This window comes from Oncorhynchus masou, chromosome 12 (assembly GCF_036934945.1).
Source record: "Oncorhynchus masou masou isolate Uvic2021 chromosome 12, UVic_Omas_1.1, whole genome shotgun sequence".
NCBI classification, from domain to species: Eukaryota; Metazoa; Chordata; class Actinopteri; order Salmoniformes; family Salmonidae; genus Oncorhynchus; species Oncorhynchus masou.
Window position 1 is genome coordinate 28,324,575 of NC_088223.1, and position 26,306 is coordinate 28,350,880.

At 42.4% G+C, this 26,306-nt stretch overlaps 1 protein-coding gene across 3 annotated transcripts in view; it reads left to right on the top strand.

Moving 5' to 3' along the window:
* The window catches only part of LOC135549808 (receptor-type tyrosine-protein phosphatase U-like), a 291,896-nt gene that overhangs the window by 92,324 nt on the left and 173,266 nt on the right, over positions 1–26,306 (top strand). For all 3 annotated transcript variants that reach the window (XM_064980123.1, XM_064980124.1, XM_064980125.1), the window contains exon 2: positions 21,419–21,547. In XM_064980123.1, coding sequence (XP_064836195.1) covers positions 21,419–21,547 — 129 coding nt within the window. The remainder of the gene's footprint in view (positions 1–21,418; positions 21,548–26,306) is intronic.

Consider the following 26,306-nt stretch of genomic DNA (forward strand, 5'->3'; position numbering starts at 1 on the left):
TATTCTCTATTTTGGTTAGGTCGGGGTGTGACTAGGGTGGGTAATCTAGGGTGTTTATTTCTATGTTGGCCTGGTATGATTCCCAATCAGAGGCAGCTGTTTATCGTTGTCTCTGATTGGGGATCATATTTAGGCAGCCATTTCTCCACTGTGTTTTGTGGGATCTTGTTTATGTGTAGTTGCCTGTGAGCACTGCATTGACATCACGTTTAGTTTGTTCTTTATTGTTTTGTGCGTTTCACTTCAATAAATATGTGGAACCCATATCACGCTGCGCTTTGGTCCGAATGTTCTTACGACGATCGTGACATCTAAACACTGCATAGGCCGCAGGCCCTAATGAGAAATCCATGGATTTCACTGCACAACAAAATGACACAAAGCAATAATAAACAGAATATAAATTATAATCTGGTTGTAATATGTGTTCTGGTCCGTGTTAACATGACTGACTAAGAGACACTTGCAGCTGTGCATGTGAGTGCGTTTTTCTCGGAGCCGTTTTGAATGTTTATTCTCACCCTTCGGAGATGTGATGGAGATTGTCATGGAAGCCTTGGGGATGTTATGACATGATTATGTTATCACATGACAGACATTTCTCATAATCAATCTGCACCGTCTGGAAATATCTAGATAAGAACAAGACGTACTACGTCTGGTGGTTAACCATATGACATTATTATGCATCAATTTCAAATACATTTCCCTCCATCCTGAAAAAAAAGTATCATCTTTAAAGCAAGGGTCTTGGTGTCAGCCCTAAAGGATGGAGTGTTCCTACAACAACAGAACGCATTGACATAACCTCTTACGGCAGGTCGGCTTCTCTGATAGGACAAGTGCCTCCTCCAGAAGTCTTCATTAAATGTTAAATTCCCTGTAAGGTATCTATCTGGCGTGTTCCTTCCTATTTACAACAGATAGACAAATCATACCCTCTAGGCTTGGTTAATATACTGTAAACCGGGGTATTTCGAAATACCAACGGTATAATTTTCAATACTGTAAAAATTATTTTTGCAGTACCAGTCAAAAGTTTGGACACACCTACTCATTCCAGGTTTTTCTTTATTTTTTAAAACTATTTTCTACATTGTAGAATAATTGTGAAGACATTGAAATGATGAAATAACACATATGGAATCATGTAGTAACCAAAAAGTATTAGAGATTCTTCAAAGTAGCTACCCTTTGCCTTGATGACAGCTTTGTACACTCTTGGCATTCTCTCAACCAGCTTCAGGAGGTAGTCACCTTGAATGCTTTTCAAATAACAGGTGTGCCTTGTTAATAGTTAATTTGTGTAATTTCTTTCCTTTTTAATATGTTTGAGCCAATCAGTTGTGTTGTCACAAGGTGGTGGTGATAACAGAAGAAAACCCTATATGGTAAAAGACCAAGTCCATATTATGTCAATAACCGCTCAAATAAGCAAAGAGAAATGACAGTCCATCATTACTTTAAGACATGAAGGTCTGTCAATGTGGAACATTTAAAGAACTTCTTTAAGTGCAGTGGTTAGTTACCAGCCTCAGAAATTGCAGCCCAAATAAATGCTTCACAGAGTTCAATTAACAGACACATCTCAACATCAACTGTTCAGAGGAGACTGCATGAATCAGGCCTTCATGGTTGAGTTGCTGCAAAGAAACCACTACTATAGGACACCAATAAGAAGAGACTTGCTTGGGCCAAGAAACACGAGCAATAGACATTAGACCAGTGGAAATCTGTCCTTTGATCTGATGAGTCCAAATTTGGGATTTTTATTTCTAACCCCATTGTCTTTGTAAAACGAGCAGGTGAACGGATGATATCCGCATGTGTGGTTCCCATCATGAAGCATGGAGGAGGAGGTATCTATTCTGGTTAGAGCCAGTTTGCGCTGTTCTGTGAAGGGAGTAGTACACATCGTTGTACAAGATCTTCAGTTTCTAGGCAATTTCTCGCATGGAATAGCTATCATTTCTCAGAACAAGAATAGACTGATGAGATTCTGAAGAAAGGTCTTTGTTTCTGGCCATTTTGAGTCTGGAATCGAACCCACAAATGCTGATGCTCCAGATACTCAACTAGTCTAAAGAAGGCCAGTTTTATTGCTTCTTTAATCAGAACAACAGTTTTCAGCTGTGCTAACATAATTGCAAAAGCGTTTTCTAATGATCAATTAGCCTTTTAAAATGACTAACACAACGTGCCATTGGAACACGCAGGAGTGATGGTTGCTGATAATGGGCCTCTGTATACCTATGTAGATATTCCATAAAAAATCTGCAGTTTCTAGCAACAAAAGTTATTTACGACATTAACAATGTCTACACTGTATTTCTGATGAATTTTATGTTATTTTAATGGACAAAAAAAATGCTTTTCTTTCAAAAACAAGGACATTTCTAAGTGACCTCAAACTTTTGAACGGTATGTTTATTGAACAAAAATATAAACATGTTTCATGAGCTAAAATTAAAGATCAAAGACATTTTTCATATGCACATATTTGTTTACATCCCTGTTAGTGAGCATTTCTCCTTTGCCAAGATATTCCATCCACCTGACAGGTGTGGCATATTAAGAAGCTGATTAAACAGCATGATCATTACACAGGTGCACCTTGTACTGGAGACAATAAAAGACCACTCGAAAATGTCACAGATGTCTCAAGTTTTGAGGGAGTGTGCAATTGGCATGCTGACTGCACAAATGTCCATCAGAGCTGTTGCCAGAGAATTGAGTGTGTGTGTGTGTGTGTGTGTGTGGGGGGGGGGGGTGTGGCTGTGCTGCTGGATTGGGAAGGGAATAGGGATGAGAGCCGTCGTGGAACAGTAATGAAACAATTTCACACAGCCTCTGCCCCGCAGTGCCAATCTCACCATACTTTCCACCTCGGAAGTGTGTACAGTACTGCGTAAGGTCAGAGAGAGAAATTACACTGCATCATACTACCACCACCCTCCATGTTACCACTTCACCCTTATATTATACCAACCCCATGACAAGAGTGGAGTGGAAGGGGAAAGAGGGGATTGAGAGGACACAGGAGACTGACAGAGGGGAGGAGAGGAGACTGGCAGTTGCGAAGTCAGGATGAGAGAGACATATTGACAAACAGGGAGAGAGAAAGGTGTGGGATAGTTTATCTTTCTGTCTTATCAGATGGACTATGAAGTTTAATCTATGCAGTAGATATATTTGAGAGGTGATGTCCAAATTGCCTTAGACAGGGCATTTAGACAGTATATGGGAAATTGACTTTGCATCGACTTGAAAAGGTCACAAGTCGTACACCATAAATCACAACATGCATATGGAGATCTACCTTATAGCTCTGGTATATCATGATAAATTATAGGACTTTTATTAGTCTTTCAAAAGAAATTTGTATATCTATTTATACGGTATATACAAAGTATGTGGACACCCCTTCAAATTAGTGGATTTGGCTATTTCAGCCACACCCTTTGCTTACAGGTGTATACAATAGAGCACAGAGCCATGCAATCTCTCTCCATAGACAAACATTGGAAGTAGAATGGACTTACTGAAGACCTCAGTGACTTTCAACGTAGCACCATCATAGGATGCCACCTTTCCAACAAGTCAGTTTGTCAAATGTCTGCCCTGCTAGATCTGCCCTAGTCAACTACACTACTTGATCAAAAGTATGTGGACAGCTCATCGAACATCTCTCATTCCAAAATTATGGGCATTAATATGGAGTTGGTCCCCCCTTGCTGCTATAACAGCCTCCAATCTACTGGGAAGGCTTTAAAAGATGGAAGCACAGAATCGTCTAGAATGTCATTGCATGCTGTAGCATTAAGATTTCCCTTCACTGGAACTAAGGGGTCTAGCCCAAACTATGAAAATAGCTCCAGACCATTATTCCTCCTCCACCAAACTTTACAGTTGGCACTATGCATTGGGTTAGATAGCATTCTCCTCTCATCCGCCAAACCCAGATCCGTCCATCGGACTGCCAAATGGTGAAGCGTGATTCATCAGTCCAGAGAACGCATTTCCATTGTTCCAGAGTCCAATGGTGGCGAGCTTTACACCGCTCCAGCCGACGCTTGGCATTGCACATAGGGATGAGGCCTGTGTGCGGCTGCTTGGCCATGGAAACCCTGGAAACCCATGAAGCTCCTGAAGAACCGTTCTATAGTGAGTTTTGCAACCGAGGACAGACGCACTCGGCAGTCCTACTTCAGCTATCTGCAGTCCCGTTCTGAGTTTGTGTGGCCTACGACTTCGCGGCTGAGCCGTTGTTGATCCTAGATTTTCCACTTCACAATATCAGCGCAAGCAGGGCAGAAATTTGACGAACTGACTTGTTGGAAATGTGGCATCCTATGATGGTGCCACGTTGAAAGTCACTGAGCTCTTCAGTACGGGCCATTCTACTGCCAATGTATGGAGATTGCATGGCTGTGTGCTCGATTTTATACACCTGTCAGCAACGGGTGTGGCTGAAATAGCAGAATCCACTAATTTGATGTAGTGTATATACAGTCTATATATTATCACATCCAGTCCTCTTCCTCTTGTCCTCCACTTACTCCCCTGTCCTGCCTTTAAGGAATTGTGACTGGAAGGTGGGCAATAGAATAACTCTGGGTAGTTCTACATTTGCACAAGCTTATATGCAGTATGCAGTACTGTGCAAAAGTTTTAGGCTGGTGTGAAAAAATGCTGTAAGAATGCTTTCAAAAATAGACATGTTAATATACTATATTTGTCAATTAACAAAATACAAAGTGAGTGAACAGAAGAAAAATCTACATCATATCAATATTTTGTGTGACCACCATTTTCCTTCAAAACAGCATCAATTGGTTGGTAGGTAGGTTGGCCCAAACACCAAACTAACCACAGTTCGTCTGTGGATTTTGGCAGCCTCAGGTGCTTCTCTCTCATGTAATCCCAGACAGACTCGATGATGTAGAGATCAGGGCTCTGTGGGGGCCGTACTACCACTTCCAGGATTCCTTGTTCTTCTTTATGCTGAACATAGTTCTTAATGACTTTCGTTTGGGGTCGTTGTCATGCTGCAGAATACATTTGGGGTCAATCCTCCCTGATGGTATTGAATGATGCATAAGTATCTGCCTGTACTTCTCAGCATTGAGGAAACCATTAATTCGGACCAAATCCCCAACTCCATTTGCAGAAGTGCAGCCCCAATTTTGCAAGGAACCTCCACCATGCTTCACTGTTGCCTGCAGACACTCATTCATCTACCGCTCTCCAGCCCTTCGGCAAAGAAACTGCCTTCTGCTACAGACAAATATTTTTTAATTTTGACTTGTCAGTCCAGAGCACCTGCTGCCAATCTTCTGCACCCCAGTTCCTGTGTTTTGGTGCATAGTTGAGTTGCTTAGCCTTGTTGCCACGTCGGAGGTACTGTATGGATTTTTGGCCGCAAGTCTTTGGCCGCAGACTTCTCCGGACAGTAGATGGGTGTACCAGGGTCCCACTGTTTTCTAACAATTCTGAGCTGATGGCACTGCTGGACATCTTCCGATTGTGAAGGGAAGTAAGCATGATGTGTGTTTCATCTTCTGCAGTATGTTTCCTTGGTCGACCACTGCGTCTACGGTCCTCAACGTTGCTTGTTTCTTTGTGCTTCTTCAAAAGAGCTTCGACAGCACATCTGGAAACCCATGTCTGCCTTGAAGTTTCTGCCTGGGAGAGACCTTGCTGATGCAGTATAACTACCTTATGTCTTGTTGCTGTGCTCAGTCTTTTGACAGTAAAAGGTCTTCAGCAACCTCCCCTTGTTAGCTAAGTTTGGCTGTTCCTCACCCAGTTTTATCCCTCCTACACAGCTGTTTCTGTTTCAGTTAATGATTTGTGTTTCAACCTACGCACGTATTGAATTGATGATCATTAGCACTGGTTTGGTAGAATTGTTTAATCATACACCTGACTATATGCCTACTTTGTGCAAGTGTACCTACCAGAATTTTGAAGACAAACGGTGGTCACAACAGATATGGATTTGATGTCGACTTTTCTTCTCTTCACTCACTTTGCATTTAGTTAATGGATAAATATAATCTATTAACATGTCTATTTTTGAAATCATTCTTACTTTACAGCATTTTTTCACACCTGGTTGTGCTGATTCAGTTGATAGTTATTCTATGTTTTTCAAGCCTAGATATAAGACTTAGTCGGCACTGAAATGTCAAAGCAGTGAAAAAGCTTCAAGGGAAAGGAATTTGGAATTTCATATATGTTTTATTATGCAGTAAAAAATGCAATCTTGTGGGGATTCGATGGCGTCCGTGATTCTAGTTGGCATGCTACGGGTGGTGTGGAGTTGTGTCATCAGAGATGTCAGCGGTCGGTGCGTCCTTCAGTTTCTGATCCTGAGGCAGTCATTAAACTGAAATAATCCTTCTGAGATGAATCATTCATGATTGAGTGTTGTAGTTCGGGTCAGATTTAGATTATGTTTTGTCTCCGTCGAATGCTAAACTTTGACATTCTGAATCAGGGGCTTGAGTTTTTAAATGACTTTAAATTATTTGTCTTTGAAAAGTTCCCGCATGGTCCTTTTCCTCCTCTCTTTATCGTCTCTCCTCATCCTCTTTTTTTCCCACCCTCTACTTCCTCCCCTCTCGTCTCGTTCTTCCTCTCAATATCCTGCTTCAATCCTCCACCTCTCCCACACCTTTCTCCACCCGTCGCCTCTCCTGCAGTTTCTCCTCCTCCTTCTCTCCTGATTTATCAAGCCGCTCTCCGGGATAAATGCTGTGGAGGAGTGCTGTGCCCTCTTGCCTCTTTTCTTCCCTCCCTCTGTTACCCCATCAGGGTGTATTTATGAGGTACCAGGTGCGCTGGCTATTACTCAGGGTCACTGGTGTGCACTCTTTACTGGGTAAGCAGACCGGCAGCAGGGAAGACGGCCAAGGGATCCATCGCAGACACTAGCTCTCCTGCCCATGCCTTCCCTTTCTCCATTTATACCTTTTGTTTCTCTATGTGGGTAGTTGACCTGACACCCTTTTTTGTCTGTGATGGCAAAAATGTTGATATAACCACAAAAGCTTTTTGAACCAAATGTGACAATTGTCCAATGGTGTGACGGTCCCAGGTAAGATTGAGGAACTTTGAACTTAATGAATGAATAAAAAAATGAAGAGTATTCCTTTCACCTACTATTTTAGTTATAACACAGAAGTTTATTAAAAAAATAAAATATTCCCCAAGTCTATTCATGATATTTCCAAATAGTTCTGGTTGATTGCATTTTGTCCCTAAAAGCAATGTCCACTTGGTATGACACAATTTTGTGATTAAACAACGAGCCAGCATTAGGGCATCAAATCAAATTTTATTTGTCACATGCTTTGTAAACAACAGGTATAGACTAACAGTGAAATACTTACTTATGGGCCCTTCCTAACAATGCAGTGAGGAAAAAATACAAAAATAATAACACGAGGAATAAATACACAATGAGCAACGATTATTGGCTAGTACCGAGTCGATGTTCAGGGGTATGAGGTATATATGTACATATAGGTAAGGATGAAGCGACTATGCAACAGGATAGATAATACATCAAATCAAACTTTATTTGTCACGTGCGCCACATACAACAAGTGTAGACTTGACCGTGAAATGCTTCCTTAAAAAACCAACAGTGCAGTTCAAGAAGAAGATATTTACCAAGTAGACTAAAATAAAAAGAAACACAATAAGAATAACAATAACAAGGCTATATACAGGGGGCACCGGTGCCGAGTCAGTGTGCGGGGGCACAGGCCGGTTGAGACCATCTGTACATGTAGGCGGGGGCGAAGTGACTATATTATATAGATCCTGGATGGCAGGAAGTTTGGCCCCAGTGATGTACTGGGCCGTTCGAACTACCCTCTTTAGCATCTTACGGACAGATGCTTTTGGACAGATGCTTTTGGAGTTGGGTTTGGCCATGCAGTCGTGGGTGAACAAGGAATACAGGAGGGGACTAAGTACACACTCCTGAGGGGCCCCAGTGTTAAGGGTCAGCGTGGCAGACGCGTTGTTATCTGTGGATCTGTTGGGGCGGTATGCGAATTGGAGTGGGTCTAGGGTGTCCAGGAGGATGCTGTTGATGTGAGTCATGACCAGCCTTTCAAAGCATTTCATGGCTACCGACGTGAGTGCCACGGGGCGGTAATCATTTAGGCAGGTTACCTTCGCTTCCTTGGGCACAGGGACTATGGTGGTCTGCTTGAAACATGTAGGTATTGCAGACTCGGTCAGGGAGAGGTTGAAAATGTCAGTGAAAATACTTGACAGTTGGTCTGCGCATGCTTTGAGTACACGTCCTGGTAATCCATCTGGACCAGCGGCTTTGTGAATGTTGACCTGTTTAAAGGTTTTGTTCACATTGGCTACCGAGAGCGTTATTACACAGTCATGCAGAACAGCTGGAGCTCTCATGCATGCTTCAGTGTTGCTTGCCTCGAAGCGAGCATAAAAGGCATTTAGCTCGTCTGGTAGGCTCGCATCACTGGGAAGCTCACGTCTGGGTTTCCCTTTGTAGTCAATAATAGTTTTCAAGCCCTGCCACATCCGACAAGCATCAGAGTCGGTGTAGTAGGATTCAATCTTAATCCTGTATTAACGCTTTGCTTGTTTGATGGTTCGTCTGAGGGCATAGCGAGATTTCTTATAATTGTCCGGATTAGTCTCCCGCTCCTTGAAAGCAGCAGCTCTAGCCTTTAGCTCGATGCGGACGTTGCCTGTAATCCATGGCTTCTGGTTGGGATATGTACGTACAGTCACTGTGGGGACGACGTCATCGATGCACTTATTGATGAAGCCAATGACTGAGGGGTTGTATTCCTCAATGCCATTGGATGAATCCCAGAACATATTCCAGTCTGTGCTAGCAAAACAGTCCTGTAGTGTAGCATCCTCGTCATCTGACCACTTCCGTATTGAGTGAGTCACTGGTACTTCCTGCTTTAGTTTTTGCTTGAAAGCAGGAATCAGGAGGATTTAAGTATGGTCAGATTTGCCAAATGGAGGGCGGGGGAGATCTTTGTATGCATCTCTGTGTTTGGAGTGAAGGTGGTCTAGGATTTCTTCCCCCCTGGTTGCACATGTGACATGCTGGTAAAAATTTGGTAAAACAGATTTAAGTTTGCCTGCATTAAAGTCCCTGGCCACTAGGAGTGCCACTTCTGGGTGAGCATTTTCTTCTTTGCTTATGGCCTTATGGAGTTGGTTGAGCGTGGTCTTCGTGACCGCTTCGTTTTGTGGTAGTAAGTAGACAGCTATGAATAATACATGTGAGAACGCTCTTGGTTGATTGTGTGGTGTTTAGCTTATCATAAGGTACTCTACCTCAGGCGAGCAATACCTCGAGACTTCTTTAATATTAGACATCTGTTATTGACAAATAAACACACACCCCCATCCCTAGTCTTACCAGAGGTAGCATCTCTGTTCTGCCGGTGCATGGAAAATCCCACTGGCTCTATATTGTCTGTATCTTCGTTCAGCCACGTCTCTGTGAAACATAAGATGTTACAGTTCTTTAATGTCCCGTTGGTAGGATAATCTAATATCGTAGGACATCAATTTAATTTTCCAATGATTGCATGTTAGCGAGAAGAATGGAAGGCAGTGGGAATTTCCTCGCTCGCCTCCGGATTCTCAGATGGATAACCATTCATCTGCCCCTTTTCCGGCGTCTTTTCTTCAAGCTAAAGGCGTGAATCTGGGCCTGTTCCAGTGAAAGCAAGATAATCTTCTTGTCGAACTTGTTCAAGGAAAAAGTTTCTTTCCAGTCCGTGGTGAGTAATCGCTTTTCTGATGTCCATAAATTATTTTCAGTCATAATAGACGGTAGCAGCAACATTATGTACACAATAAGTAAAAAAAAAAAAAGGTTTCGCAAAAAAATAACTAAATAGCACAATTGGTTGGGCGAATGTAAAACGTCAGCCATGTTCTTCGGCGCTATCTGTGACAATAAACAGAAATAGCAGCGTATGCGATGAGTCAAAATAGTTTGTGCAAAAATGGTCAATGCAGATTGTTAAATAGTTAACCAAATGATACCCGGACAAACTATTTAGTGGGCTTACGGCTTGGGGGTAGAAGCTGTTCAGCGTCCTGTTGTTTCCAGACTTGCTGCATTGGCACCGTTTGCTATGCGGTAGCAGAGAGAGAGAACAGTCTATGACTTGGGTGGCTGGAGTGACCATTTCTATGGCCATCCTTTGACACCACCTAGTATTGTGGTCCTGGATGGCAGTGAGCTCGGCCCAAGTGATGCACTGGGCTGTACGCACGACCTTCTGTAGTGCCTTGTGGTCAGATGCCAAGCAGTTGCCATACCACGTGGTGGTGCAGCCAGTCAAGATGCTCTCAATGGTGCAGCTGAATAACTTTTTGAGGATCTGAAGTCCCATGACGAAACCTTTCAGTCTCCATTGTGCTGGGGTGGGTTATCTTACAATGAGGAAGTGCAGAAGACATGGCTAGAGCAAATGGCCTAAACAGAATGTAAGCTTTATTAGAAATGGTCATGTAAATATTGAACTTCTCTGCCATTGCCATAAAAAGGGTCAGTTTCTTAGTCCTTTGAAGGTGACGCCTTTTGAATGTACAGTACCAGTCAAAAGTTTGGACACACCTACTCATTCCAGCGGTTTTCTTTATTTTTACTATTTTCTACATTGTAGAATAATAGTGAAGACATCAAAACTATGAAATAACACATGGAATCATGTAGTAATCAAATAAGTGTTATATATTTTATATTTGAGATACTTCAAAGTAGCCGCCCTTTGCCTTGATGACAGCTTTGCATAGTATTGGCGTTCTCTCAATCAGCTTCATGAGGTAGTGCGCCTGGAATGCACTTCAATTAACAGATGTGCCTTGGTAAATGTTCATTTGTGGAATTTCGTTTCTTCTTAATGCATTTGAGCCAGTCAGTTGTGTTGTGACAAGGTAGCGGTGGTATACAGAAGATAGCCCTATTTGGTAAAAGACCAAGTCCATATTATGGCAAGAACAGCTCAAATAAGCAAAGATAAATGACAGTCCATCACTACTTTAAGACATGAAGTTCAGTCAATGCGGAAAATGTCAAGAACTTTTAAAGTTTCTTCAAGTGCAGTTGCAAAAAGCATCAAGCGATATGATGAAACTGGCTCTCATGAGGAGTGAAGACCCAGATTTATCCTCTGCTGCAGAGGATGAGTTAATTAGAGTTACCAGCCAGATGAGACTGCATAAATCAGGCCTCCATAGTCGAATTGCTGCAAAGAAACTAAAGGACACCAATAAGTAGAAGAGACTTGCTTGGGCCAAGAAACATGAGCAATGGACATTAGACCAGTGGAAATCTGACCTTTGGTCAAATTTGAGAGTTTTGGTTCCAACCTTTGTGTCTTTGTGAGACGCAGAGTAGGTGAACGGATTATCTCTGCATGTGTGGTTCCCACCATGAAGCATGGAGGAGGAGGTGTGATGGTGTGGGGGTGCTTTGCTGGTGACACTGTCAGTGATTTATTTAGAATTCAAGGCACACTTAACCAGCATGGCTACCACAGCATTCCACAGCAATACGCTATCCCATCTTGTTTGCACTTAGTGGGACTATCATTTGTTGTTCAACAGGACAATGACCCAACACACCTCCAGGCTGTATAAGGGCCATTTGACCAAGAAGGAGAGTGATGGAGTGTTGCATCAGATGACCTGCCTTCAGCAATCACCCAACCTCAACGCAATTGAGATGGTTTGGGATGAGTTGTACCGCGGAGTGAATGAAAAGCAGCCAACAAGTGCTCAGCATATGTGGGAACTCCTTCAAGATTGTTGGAAAAGCATTCCAGGTGAAACTGGTTGAAAGAATGCCAAGACTGTGCAAAGCTGTCAAGGCAATGGGTGGCTACTTTGAAGAATCTAAAATCTAAAATATATTTTTGGTTCCATGTTTCCATGTGTTATTTCATAGTGTTGATGTCTTCACTATTATTCAATGTCGAAAATAGTACAAATAAATCCTGAGTAGGTATGTCCAAACATTTTTGTTGATTATTGAAATAAATAAAAGCAATGTAAACATGTTGTTGAAATCATATAGAAGGCGTACTGTTAACAGTAAGGACCAACATTGACCATACAACCTGAAATGTCCAACAGTGTGACAGCGTTTTCCCCTTTGTGTGACATGAAGACGGTGGTTTCTCACTCTCGGCCTGTGGACATTGTTCCTGTAACCTCTGGGTCTGTCTCTGCCCACTGGGAAGGCTCTAGTTATTTTACCTGACTCTAGTGATGGTGCAGGCAGATATTGGGGGCTGGCTGTGGTGCACCCATTCCTGGTTCTCACTCCCTGCATGAGACCATCCATCCCCTTTGTCCCTCCTACCAGTTTCACTCCTCCTGACCGATTGGCATACATGATTGGATGACCCCACATCAGCTGTGCCTCTTTTGGAAACTGTTTCTGCAATATTCTTGTCCTAAAAATTAAGTAATGCAGTCCAAATACACAAGGCCTGTACAGTGAAACTGCGAATGGCTCATTAGATCAGTTATGGTTCCTTTGATCACTCCAACGTTACTTGGATAACTATGACAATTCTAGAGCTAAGATATGCCAACTAGTGCTGAACTTCGGGGACACGCACATTTATCAGACCCAAAACCCATACGGGGTGTTCTTGGGTGACCCTTCGTGGTAGAAGTGGCGTCTTATTCGAATGTCTGCATTATCGACTTTCAATGGTAGTTTCTGTGCCGACCATGGTGACCACGTGTAATGGAGAATCAGGGTTTGATTCCGGAGAGGGAGCCTGAGAAACGGCTACCACATCCAAGGAAGGCAGCGTTCACGTATATTATCCACTCCTGATTCATTGAGGTTGTGATTAAAAATGTAACAATACGGGACTCTTTTGAATCCCTGTAATTGGAATAAGTACACTTCAAATCCTTTAATACGGATCCATTACGGATGTTTAGAACTGATGTTTAGAAGCATTTTTACAGTGGTCAGAAACTTCTGAAGGTGTCATTAATTATGTTCTGCATAATGTGTGTTGTCCATCGGTGTGACCTCATGTCCTATGTGGTGATGACAATTAATGAAATTAAAAATGTGTCTTGAACAAAAATATAGAAAATCTAGCCCCAACATCTTCACAGAGCATGAAGAATTATAATGGGCTCGAAAAATGGGCTAATAGTGCGCAATCCAGGTGTGTAAAGCTCTTGGAGATTTACCCAAGAAGACTAACAGCTGTAATCACTGCCAATGGGGTTTCTAACATGTATTGACTTACATAATGGCTGTATTTGAGGTATTTAATTGATCATTTATCCTTAAAAAAAATGAACAAAAAAGTTACACTTTGACATTACATAGTATTTAGTAGTATTAAAGGGGTATGGATACTTTTGCAAGGGAATATATCTCTCTCTGTGGCCTTTTATCCAACTGTCAAAGAGACAGAATGCTCCACTAGAGAATTACAGTCTCCACACACACACACACACACACACACACACACACACACACACACACACACACACACACACACACACACACACACACACACACACACACACACACGCACACGCACACGCACACGCACAGCCCAGTACATGACTTTGATCCCTTTCAAAGACTACTAATGTGCTGGAGTTAAACTCAAAGCCAGTATAAGATATTAGCCCAGTCAATGGCCCGAGCATCTTTTTAAATGGCTTACAAACACAGCCCATATTATCCCCTCTACTCAAAACTTCCTGGTTTGATGTGGATTCAACTTCAGAGGCTTTCTCTCTTTAATAACGTTTTTTTAAAGAGTTATTTTAACAGGATTATAAACTGTTGGCAGGAAACTGTGTGTTTGTGGGTGGGGGGGCTTCCGGATTTAGTGTTTTATATAATAAAAGAAATAGTAAGGAAGCTATAGTAGGTGAAACAGTATTACAGGAGGAGGACAGCTAGGATCTGGCTAGCATATAATACAAAAAAGCCCTATTTGGCATGGCAGGGCCTTTTCCTTCGATGTAAAAGATAGCCCCATCATTGTGTCATTTAATGTATTCTATCTGTATGTCTACAACACCACAAGTTGCTCTGGAGCCTGGTGTGTGTGTGTGTGTGTGTGTGTGTGTGTGTGTGTGTGTGTGTGTGTGTGTGTGTGTGTGCGTGTGTGTGTGTGTGTGGCGGTGTGCCATCTCAGCAATTAAAAGCAATTAGCTAAAGACTAACAGCTGCTTCATGGAAAGAGAATGGCACTTTGGTTCCTGTGTTGTCTCTGGACAGATTAAACGTCAGAAAGTGCTCTGCGTCTGTTGTTCTTAGTAAACACACATTTATCATTTATTCATTCTTACAAGTCTTTCCACTATCAATTTTTTTCGGAAATGACATGTTCTAATTTTGTTCAGGTGAATGATTAACAACTCCTCTCCCCTATTTGACCCAGGTCGTTTGTGTGTATGCATTGATATGTAGGCTACGTTTGCCTTTAAAAAAAATGTATGTAGTTCTGTCCTTGATATGTTCTTGTCTATTGATGTTCTGTATTTTGTCATGTTTTGTCTGGACCCCAGGAGGAGTAGCTGCTGCTTTTGTAACAGCTAATGGGGATCCTAATAAAATACCAAATTGAATTACGGGCGTACATGCACGCAGGCACACCCGCCCGCACTCATGCACACACACCCTAGATACACACACTTTTAGAATGACATGGGCTAGGCCTCCCCTTGCCTGAGCAGCTCATTTGGGCACTGAGAGGGGTGTGTGTGTGTGTGAAGTAAAGGAGCAATGGAAGGATGAATCTTAATGAGGGAACTCAGTGGAACGTATCTGATGATGGTGACATTTACTTCCTGAAAATAAGCGAGGATAAACTTCGTATAAGGCTAAGCCCTTCCTCCTCTTCATCTCAAATTCTCCTCTCCCACTGGGGGAAAAGGGTCCACATCAGGGGATATCTTCACATGACACATTTTTGATATTCTAGAGAACACAGACCTTTTCCAATGGATATCCTGACAACTTCTGAATCCAGATGTCTTTTAGACATATGATATTGGGATTACTCCGAATATCACACATGGACTTTTCTTATGGCCGGATATGAACTCATTCAATATCCTGAGATACTGACATCCTATTTTTTCTCTTCATGTTGACAAATACTGACTGTATCCATGTTTTCTCAGCAAATTCAAGATATGAAGCTATATTGATTCCAGATATGCTTTTCTTGGCTGATGTTCTTGATATGCTTTTTGATATGCTGAAAACAAGGATGATTTCTGATGCATTTATGAGTTTTTAGCACATGCACAATAATTTGATAAGTATGAAATCCATATTTTTATTTAATGTACAATTATTTTGGGGATTCCCTCCAGATAGCATACATTGTATGGGCAGATATTTACACATTAGATATCCTTGAGATATGTGAACATCTTGAGGCCAATGTGGACATCTTATTTTCTGTCTTTTTCTTTTTACTATACACATGCTCTTGACTGAGGTCCATATTAGGATCTTGATATGCATTTTGATATAATAAATAAGGAACATTTTGGATGCTTATTTAAGTTTTGAGGAGATCATCATTTGACAAATATTAAATCCATGTCATTCTTTCAGACAGTATTTATAATTTTTGTATTCCCTCTGGATAAAGGTGCACACAAACCCCAAGCTAAAAGCACTGGTAGCCTAGCAACAATAATCACGTATTTTGTGCTGTGGAGTTCCAACTGGCATTATTGAATTTTGGCGCCACAAATCAAATTACTGTGTAAGTTAAACGCTGTGTGCTCGAATTGACAACCAGAAAAACAAAGAAGTGAGAAGTTGTTAAGAAAATACCTCGAAGAAGTTAACGCTAATTTGAGATGTTTTATTTATCTTAGTAACTGGAATCAAAAATGTTGTTTAATTTCGTCAGCAGCCAGTAGGGCTAGCTAGCTAATGTAGACTCACGTAAACTCGTACATTGCCTTGGTCCGTACAATTGCCCTTATTTTAGCGCCCCAAAACGTAATACTTCCAGATCAACTGTAATGTCAATACCATTGTAAAGCACAATTTCTCCCCTTTCCAACAAAATCAATTACATGACCTAAACGCTGCCCGTTTCTGCATAATTCAAGCAGGCAATGAGCCCCGTCGGGTCTTTTTAAAAATGGCGGGTGGGGAAGCGAAACTAATGCATGATAGTGAGGAGAGATGTGTGGGAAAATTGCTTTTTTTTTCACTCGATCTGTTACACTTATCACCTTATCGCCTCTAAAATGTAAATAAAACACTATAAAGAGTTTATATAATATGTCATTACATACCTATTTGAAGGTTTGTGTCGAATTTGAATCTGGTTTTTAGAGCGGTGCTAAAGTGATCTTAGAAGTAAACAGCGGCTTTGAGAATGATGATCGCATGTAATGATGACGCAAATAATGATTAGGTTTCCCCCCTTACCCCCAACACTGTCCATTTCTTGTTTTTAAAGGATGATAGAAGTGCTACACCTGGTGGAGAGAGATTGTAAGACAGAAATAGTTGCTTTTTTTAGCCTCGTTTGAATGTTGCAGTTGCGCACATTTGTACGGAATGGGGTGAGTTTACGTTAGCTAGTTTTATGCGCTGACAATTTGGAGTAGATCACAGACCAACACTACCACCACGATGGGTCTGGAGTGCAAGAGGCCGCTGCTGACAACCCAATCTGCACCCATCGTCCATAACAAACATGGCAAGCAGGGGTATTGCAGTGGTGCAACTTTTATTTTCCCTTAAATAAATAAAAATCATTTTTAGCAAAGATTGGCTTACGTTTGCATCTTTACAGAAAACATGTTGTGATTGGAGCTCTGGATTTGCTATGCTGCATTTTTTAAAACAGAAATAGCAAATGTGCTTTGGAAATAGCAACCTTGATTAAATATTACGATGTTTGCCTTTCCAAATCTTGTGCCTACCACTGAAAATAGTGCAAATGTATGCTCAGATATATCACCTTCATGTGAAGAAGCACAATGATTTTCAGCACCTGCATAGGTCAAATTATTTGGGTGTTGGACATTTTATGAGTAGGCTTTAGCCCATTTTTGATCAGACATACGAGGATGAGTACATATCGTCTAAGGTTAGCTTTTGAATGTAGTTTTTTATACGGATACTTAAATGAACAGGTAATGACTACAGATATGATACTTTTCAGAAAATATTTGGATTCGTTCATGCCTAAGTATAAAGGCTTAGATATGTCAGCATGTTGATACTTATCCTTTCCGGCATTAGAATATTCTACGTGCACGAGGATCAGGTGTGTGTCTTATATGGACTCATATGGTAGGAGGGAGATTTCTGAGGTCCAGATTGGATGAATACTGTATAGAAACTGTTCCATTACGGAGAATATTTTAGCTCTGTATATGAAATTAAGGACATGGGTATCTGGAGCATGTCTGTTCATTTTATCTAAGAAAATCAGATATCTGGAAACATGTACAGTGCATTTGGAAAGTATTCAGACCAAATGTCTTATATTTGAGATTCTTCAAAGTAGCCACCCTTTGCCTTGATGACAGCTTTGTGCAGTCTTGGCATTCTCTCAACCAGCTTTATGAGGTTGTCACCTGGAATGCATTTCAATTAACAGGTGTGCCATGTTAAAAGTTAATTTGTAGAATTTCTTTCTTCCTTAATGTGTTTGAGGTATAGGTGGTATACAGAAGAAAGCCCTATATGGTAAAAGACCAAGTCCATATTATGGCAAGAACAGCTCAAATAAGCAAAGAGAAATGATAGTCCATCATTACTTTAAGACATGAAGGTCTGTCAGTTAGAACTGAAAGTTTCTTGAAGCACAGTAGCAAAAACCATCAAGCGCTATGATGAAACTGGCTCTCATGAGGACCGCCACAGGAAAGGAGGACCCAGAGTTACCTCTGCTGCAGAGGACATGTTCATTACAATTACCAGCCTCAGATATTGCAGCCCAAATACATGCTTCACAGAGTTCAAGGAACAGACACATCTCAACATCAACTGTTCAGAGGAGACTGCGTGAATCAGGCCTTCATGGTCGAAAATCCTGAAAAGAAACCACTACTAAAGGACGTCAATAATAATAATAAGAAACTTGCTTGGGCCAAGAAATACGAGCATGGACATTAGACCAGTGGAAATCTGTCCTTTTGTTCCAACCCCCGTGTTTTTGTGAGATGCAGTGTATGTGAACGGATGACCTCCGCATGTGTGGTTCCCACCATGAAGCATGGAGGAGGAGGTGTGATGATGTGGGGTGCTTTGCTGGTGACACTATCTGTGAGGCACACATAACCAGCCTGGTTACCACAGCATTCTACAGTGATACTCCATCCCATCTGGTTTGGGCTTACTGGGACTATCATTTGTTTTTCTACAGGACAATGACCCAAGACACACCTCCAAGAAGGAGAGTGATGTATCAGATGACCTGGCCTCCACAATCACCCGACCTCAACCCAATTGAGATGGTTTGGGTTGAGTTGGACCGCAGAGTGAAGGATAAGCAGCCAACAAGTTCTCAGCATTTGTTGAAACTCCTTCAAGACCATTGGAAAAGCATTCCAGGTGAAGCTGGTTGAGAGAATGCCAAGAGTGTGCAAAGCTGTCATCAAGATAAAGGGTGGCTACTTTGAAGAATCTCTCTTTTTTTGGTCACTACATGATTCTATATGTGTTAGTTCATAGTTTTGATGTCTTCGCTATTATTCTACAATGTAGAAAATAGTAAAATAAAGAAAAACCCTTGAATGAGTTGGTGTGTCAACTTTGGACTGGTACTGTATGTAAATAGGGTATTTTTGTGTTTTACTTTTAATACATTTGTAATAATGTCTAAAAACCTATTTTCACTTTGTCATTATGGAGTATTGTATATAGATTTATGAGGATAAAACATGTGTCATCCATTTTAGAATAAGGCTGTATTGAAGGGGTCTGACTACTACCCAAATGCATAAAGATATCCCTTGATAATGGCCCTTTTCACCCAGTGTCCTCTCTTCTCTCCTCTACTCAGTGGATAGCTTACACAACAACCAGCCCTCAGACAAGAATACGCAATTTAATCTGTGATCTGCTTACACACCCGGAAACACACAGCTCGCTACAGGAGGTGAAGGGAAGAGGAGATGAGAAGATCGGACTATGGGAGAAGGGGATGAGGAAGAAGGGGGGTTGATGCTACTTAGTCAGCAGGAAGGAAAAGTGGAAAGTAGTCCGCAAATTAGCTGACACGTCTAGCCCTGAAGAAAATAAGAATAAGAGAAAGTGTCTTGGTGGTTGATTGCAAAGGGAATGCCTTCTGCATGCTGTTTCAAACAGGAGAAAAGTTAGTCTACATTAAGAAAGAAAACAGATGGATTTCCCAAACAAATCACAAAAGAGAACAGCGGACAACGGGCATGTGTGTGTGTGTGTGTGTTTGTTTTCCGGCCGACCAGGTGGGATGCTTTTAAGCAGGGCCTGGCATGGAGTCAGTGACTCTTTAACACAAGTCCTGTTCAGTGCTCTACTCCTGCTAAGGCTTAATATGATCACTTAGCCCAGAGGGTCCTGGGATATACACTAAACTGTGGACTGTTGGAGTTAAAGTAAAGGCTGTTTGGCCTGCCTACCACACAAGGGCTATTTGAGTTAATGGAGAGCCGTGTGTGTGTGTGTGTGTGTGTGTGTGTGTGTGTGTGTGTGTGTGTGTGTGTGTGTGTGTGTGTGTGTGTGTGTGCGCGCAACAGGGGACTGTGCCTGTGGAAGTAAACTGGACTTTATGCGAAGTGAATATGCATTTCTTCTGCTTGCCCACCCACCACCAGGGGTCCACTCCTGCTACTCTCACTGGTCCAGTCAAACTCAATCCAAGGGCCAAAACTGTGGCTCTCCACTGGTACCATAGCAACCTGAGTAGTACTACTTTAGTCTATTCACCTTATCAACAAACTTCCCTGTGTACAGTGTATCATGTTATGTATGGTCCATTTTGACATAGGAGATATGCAGCATTTAGCGATTGTCTTTCATTTAGGACCATCTTGTTCTGGGTTTTTGTGTAGCTGCTGGCTTTAAAGCCTGTGGTTGGTGTGATGAGAGCTGAGAGACGGTACTATGAACTGGGACGATGAGCTTGACAGGGTGGTAAAGGTCACCTTGACTCCCTGTCTGGTTGAGAGCCCCCACCCCCTCGCCATCCCCATCAGATGTGATGGTGCCACTACCTCCCTACCCTGGCACCACCACCCCCTCCTCACCATCCCCATCAGATGTGATGGTGCCACTACCTCCCTACCCTGGCACCACCACCCCCTCCTCACCATCCCCATCAGATGGGATAGTGCCACTACCTCCCTACCCTGGCACCACCACCCCCTCCTCACCATCCCCATCAGATGGGATAGTGCCACTACCTCCCTACCCTGGCACCACCACCCCCTCCTCACCATCCCCATCAGATGGGATAGTGCCACTACCTCCCTACCCTGGCACCACCACCCCCTCCTCACCATCCCCATCAGATGGGATAGTGCCACTACCTCCCTACCCTGGCACCACCACCCCCTCCTCACCATCCCCATCAGATGGGATAGTGCCACTACCTCCCTACCCTGGCACCACCACCCCCTCCTGTCATCCCAGCCCTATCTCGGTGACCTGTAGCTGGCCTGCTATTTTCACACCAAAGGGCTAATGGGGCAAAATGACCATGGCTCTGTCTCAATGGAACCCTATTTCCTATATAGTGCCTTATGAGCCCTGGTCAAAAGTAGTGCACTATATACTGGAGGGAATAGGGTGCCATTTGGGATGCCGCCCATAGATTCCCCAGGGGGAAATGGACAGAAGGACCGGAGAGGTATACTCAGCCAGACCCTGTCGCCATGCTGCAATGCCACCTAGATTACAACTATTAAATGTTATTTGGACAGAAAATAAAGCTTTTAGGTCAGGGCGAGTGTAAAGTTTTTTTTATGTAGGCATTTATAGTCTGCCTGTGATGATGTATGAATTTGGTCCTGAGTGCTCATAGTTGCAGTGCTGCTGCTGTTGTCCCTCTAATAGAGCTCATTATTTATTCTAAGTCTTTGAGAGTAATTTTCTCTTGCACTTCCCAAAGAACAAAGGAACGATATGAGGTATGGATTTTCTTTGTCATTTCATTGACGCCTTAAAAAAAAAGTGGTTCTCAAACAAAAACAGACAAACTCAGACATATATATTTTAAAAATATATTTAGGCATGTTCTTTTTGCTTGAAGAGCAGGGGAATAGGCTTTGACCCACAAAGGCTGTTTGAGTTGTAAGTTGGTTTTTTTCATTCAGTATTGATGCCTTCTAACCACCATTTCCCCTCTCTTTCTTACCCGTACAGCCGGCTGTACCTTTGATGAAGACTCTGACCCTGGACTGTGTGAGTACAAGCAGGGACAGGAGGACGACTTTGACTGGCAGCTGATGAGGACATACAACTGGCCACACACCTCCCCAGACCTGCTGCGAGGTACATATCAACACGGTTCCAATGTGGTTTATAACCCTAGGTCTTCATCTTCATCTAATGAATATCATTTCTGATGTACAATTCAGCAAAGGGTCCCAAAAACTCTATCCCATTGTCCAAATCCACACTTCACAGAACTTTGGAATGGAGCCTAAGTTAGTATGCTAGCTAGGTTTTGAAACCACAGGAGGTTGGTGGAAGGTTAATTGGGGAGGATGGGCTCATAGTAATGGCTGGAATGGATGAAATGGTTTTCATGTGTTTGATACCATTCCATTCACTCCATTCCAATCAATATAATGAGCCGTCCTCCCCTCAGCAGCCTGCTGTGTATGAAACAGAAGGGGAGTAAAACAGGCCCAGCATTTCCATTAGCTCAGAGTCTGTTTCCATCATCCCCATACCGCCAGGTGGTCTCTCTGCATGTGCTCTATCACTGTTTTTCTATGTAGGTAAGTTAGTCATGCTCCAGCAGGGGGCCAAGCCTCGTTCCACGCACGCACGCACGCATCCCCCCCCACACCACACACACACACACACACTTTATTATCTTGTGGGGACCAAGCAATTGATTCCCATTCAAAATCCTATTTTCCCTAACCCTATTTGTAACCCTAATTCTAGCCCCTAACCCTAAAACACCCTTTTTCCAAACACACACACACACTCTCTGGGAACCCAAGCCTTATTTCGTGCCCATATTTGCTGCACACACACATAAAACCTGCATGTTTATTTAAAGCTTCCTGCCACCATTGATGGAAATGGTGTGTGAGCTTCTCCAAGCCTCAGAGAAACTGTCCATGTGCGGGCGCCGCATGTAATGACGGGATATTCACTAGCACAGGTGAACTGTGACTGCTATTCATGTGTGTGTGTGTGTGTGTGTGTGTGTGTGTGTGTGTGTGTGTGTGTGTGTGTGTGTGTGTGTGTGCAGGAAAAGGGCCCTGCACTGCAGAGCATCCGGATTCTGCATAATGCATCTGCTGTGTTATCAAACACTTGTTCCGCTGTTCTGGGCACACACACACACACACGCACATCTCTCCGCTCTGGAGGCAAAATGGGGTTAGTTAATGAACTTCCTCCCTGGGATTGGCTGATTGGCCATGGGTCACTGCTGATTATACTTCCTGGTGTTCCTCAGGGGCCAGTAGCAGAAACCTTTTTAGCTTCCTTTTTCCCCCTAATTTTGTATCTTTCATCTGTTAGAGGTCTTCAGATGGGGTACATGTGGGATTGAAGTGGAGTGTGTGCGTGTGTGTCGTTAAAACGTTGAAGTGGACTCTGCTTCAGTCATGTCTTTATTCATCATCACAGACACTCTCTCTCAGGGATGAGGAATAAACACTATATGAAATGCTCTACTCTGTTGAGGGTTTTCCATGCTAAGTACCTATTGTTTGGACTACTTGAGGCAGTGGCTTACAAACCCACAGCACACAGGCTAAAATCACTTCATAAACAGACAACCTTTTAGACAATTATTCAAGCTGCTTTGTGAGAGTGAATTTATTTATACATTTTCTGTGTGTAATAGTTGGCATCCATTTCAATGTCAACTTGAACTTGACAATCAATGCACGTCATTCAAAAATGCATGTACGTCATCCATTACGGCCATTTCCTGGCGTTACTCACTAGCCCATAAAATGATTCAAGTGATGTTTTCTCTGTGAGGAAAGTCAATCCCAATCCTGGTTGTTATATTTCACGAAAAATATCTTAGTGTTTCTCTTGAAACATATCAACATAAAACCAAGGGACCATGTTGAGGCTTCATGCACCATTCCACCGCATAAACAACCTATAGACTTACCCATTGGGTAAGCACGTCTCTAACCCAATAACTTTCTACGGGTTCCTCCAGAGCCGCTAAAGAGACTCTTATTGAGACAACAGCTTAGTTTATCTATCGGACACCGCAGCAGATCAATAATATAGATCACAGACCCAGAGACCACCAGAATACCAATGGTGTGGAAACACTGGAGGGAGGAATAGAGGGAGAGGGTAGCTGCGATTCCAGAGGTGGAGTATAGGGGACATTACAGTCCCCTCCATACCTCTCTTCAGAGGCGTCATACCCTTTAAAACGGAGGATTTTTGCATACATTGTTTGGATAAAAATATATAACATAGAAACAGAATCAATGCATATTGAATTGGACCACCTTTGCCTCCTGAAATGTTTTTGAACCTCTCCCCATTCTCTCAGGTCAACTCACAGCATCTTAATGCAGGTCTAGAAAAGCAGCTGAAGACTTGTGTAATGGGTATGGTGTCTGTATTTGATAAGGTTTATGTAGGAAATGAAAGGAAACTGTCATGTTATCTTGGTATAGAAAGAGTATTGCATCATCGTGTGTGATTCAGGTCCGATACCTAACATGTGGACAGTGATAAGACGGACATTTTGTCCTCTGACATGATATGTGGAGAGTGAGACCGGTGATGGTGGCAGTAAGCTACAGTGTCACAATAGGGTGAAGAGTTCTATTAGACTAAGCCGTGTATGTGTGTTTCTGCCAAGTGGCAGAAGTCACACTAGCCCTCGTCAACATACACACTACTCAGCAAAGTTCTGCGAGGGCCTAGCAAGACTAGCGAGGATCTTTGTTGAGAACTTTCTGTCACGGTTGTCATAAACAGGAGACCAAGGCGCAGCGTGGTAAGAGTACATAACTCTTTAATGAAAGAGAGAACACTGAACAAAACTATACAAAACAACAACACAAACCGTGAAGCTATATGGCTAGTGCAGAACAGGCAACTAAACATAGAATAACAACCCACAAAATACCCTAGAAATATGGCTGCCTAAATATGATCCCCAATCAGAGACAACGATAAACAGCTGTCTCTGACTGAGAACCAATCTAGGCAACCATAGACATATAAACACCTAGACTAGAGAAACCCCTAGACATACAAAACCCCCTAGACAATACAAAAACTAAACAAACCACTCTTGTCACACCCTGATCTAACCAAATAATAAAGAAAACAAAGATAACTAAGGTCAGGGCGTGACACTTTCCTCTCAAAGTTCAAACGAAAACGCGACACTCATCTCTTAGCAGGACTTCAAGCACGGGGTGAAATCACCTGGGCCCTCTCTCCCCACCTCTATAGTAGCAGTTTGAAGGCAGGACATTTCCTGCACTTCACCGGCTTTGATGATCACTGACTCGAGAGTACAAAAACTAACTAGCTGTAGCAGAATGGCTCTTTGCATTTAAATGGCACATTACCAGAGTGCTCTTACTCCCTGTTCGAACATAACACGACTCCTTGCCTCATTTGCATCCCCGTGTTCTGCAGCTATGTTGTCTTTGAAGTATAGGTGTAGTAAAAGTGTGTCCCAAATGGCAACCTTTTCTCTGTATAGCGCACTACTTTTTACCAGAGCCCTATGGGTAGTGCGCAAAAAGGGAATAGGGTGCCATTATGGCACGTATCCTAAAACATCCCTGTTCAGAGGTTTTTCTATTGCATTTACGCTAAAGGCATCTCTTGTCCTGGTGTTGTTGTTGGACCTTTAATGATGAAATTACCAATCCTAACAAGGTCTTTTTTTGTTCTATTAACAGGATTTAATTAGCAGCACTAGGATGTTAGGGAGATTTGTATGTTTTTTGCTGCTTGAGAATATTTCATGGTTGGTGCCAGCACTGGTTGAAGAGTAAAATCTTTTGAAATTAGGCTATTACTTGTTATTTCCATATTTTCCCCCTTGTATAGCATGTCGTGCCAAGAACAACTGGCAAAATATTGTGTAGTTAATTAATCACATCCTTTTTGTTTTCAGAGGAAGTGGGAGTCTTACTGGCCAGTTTGATCAGAATCTCTGGAGGAGAGGATATTTCACAGAAGACAGAGCTTTACTTGCTGCTTATCAGACTCTGTGGAGAGTCGAGGCTGGGCAAAGACATTTACCTTGTGTCTTTGGTCTGTGTATAACTAGTCTGCTTCAGTAAGTCCTAATTAAACTCGGACCAGAGCATGAACTGAAGAGGGGAAGAAATGGAAATGAAACAGATAAAACAAAAAGAGGCAAGGGAGAGAGAAACGGAGGGGATGTGTACAAAGAGACCAGAGGCCTAGACATCGTCCAAACACTGGGAGATTAGAGGTCGAGTGAGAGACGGATATGACCGGGGAGTCGAGACCTCTTTCTGTTAGAAAGTCAAGAGAAATTGTCAAGTGGAACTCAAAGGAAAGGCTCAGTTCTTATCTGTCCAAAGCACATTGAATGATAGACACCGGAAACAAATAATTGAAATGGTCAGTGTCCATCGGGGGTAGGAGAAAATGAGAAAATAAATGGTCATTTCTTGTTAGCTAGCATTCTTTGAACAAAGTATCTTGTGATTTTTAAGGATTGTCCAAATGTAACTGCATTCTGCATAATTCAGTCTTGTCAACTGCAAGCACGAATGAAATAAGTCTAATCAAATCAAAAGAACAAAACTTGTACCATGAACTTTCACCTCTCCCAGTCTCTCTTGGATATCTAGGAATTGGACCTGAACCATGAACATTCTCAAGTGTTCCTTATTTGACAAGTTCAGAAGATACCTCTGTTTCATGCCTAATGAACACAACCCTGAAATGGCAAAGGAACCAGGCCCATTCTCCCATTCCAAAAGGGGTACAAAAACATGTTCTGTTCAATCACTTACCTGTGATTTCATGGCTAACGTCCTGGTCTCCTTCTGCAATCCTACGGAAGACACAGCATGGGTTGATTGGCTTA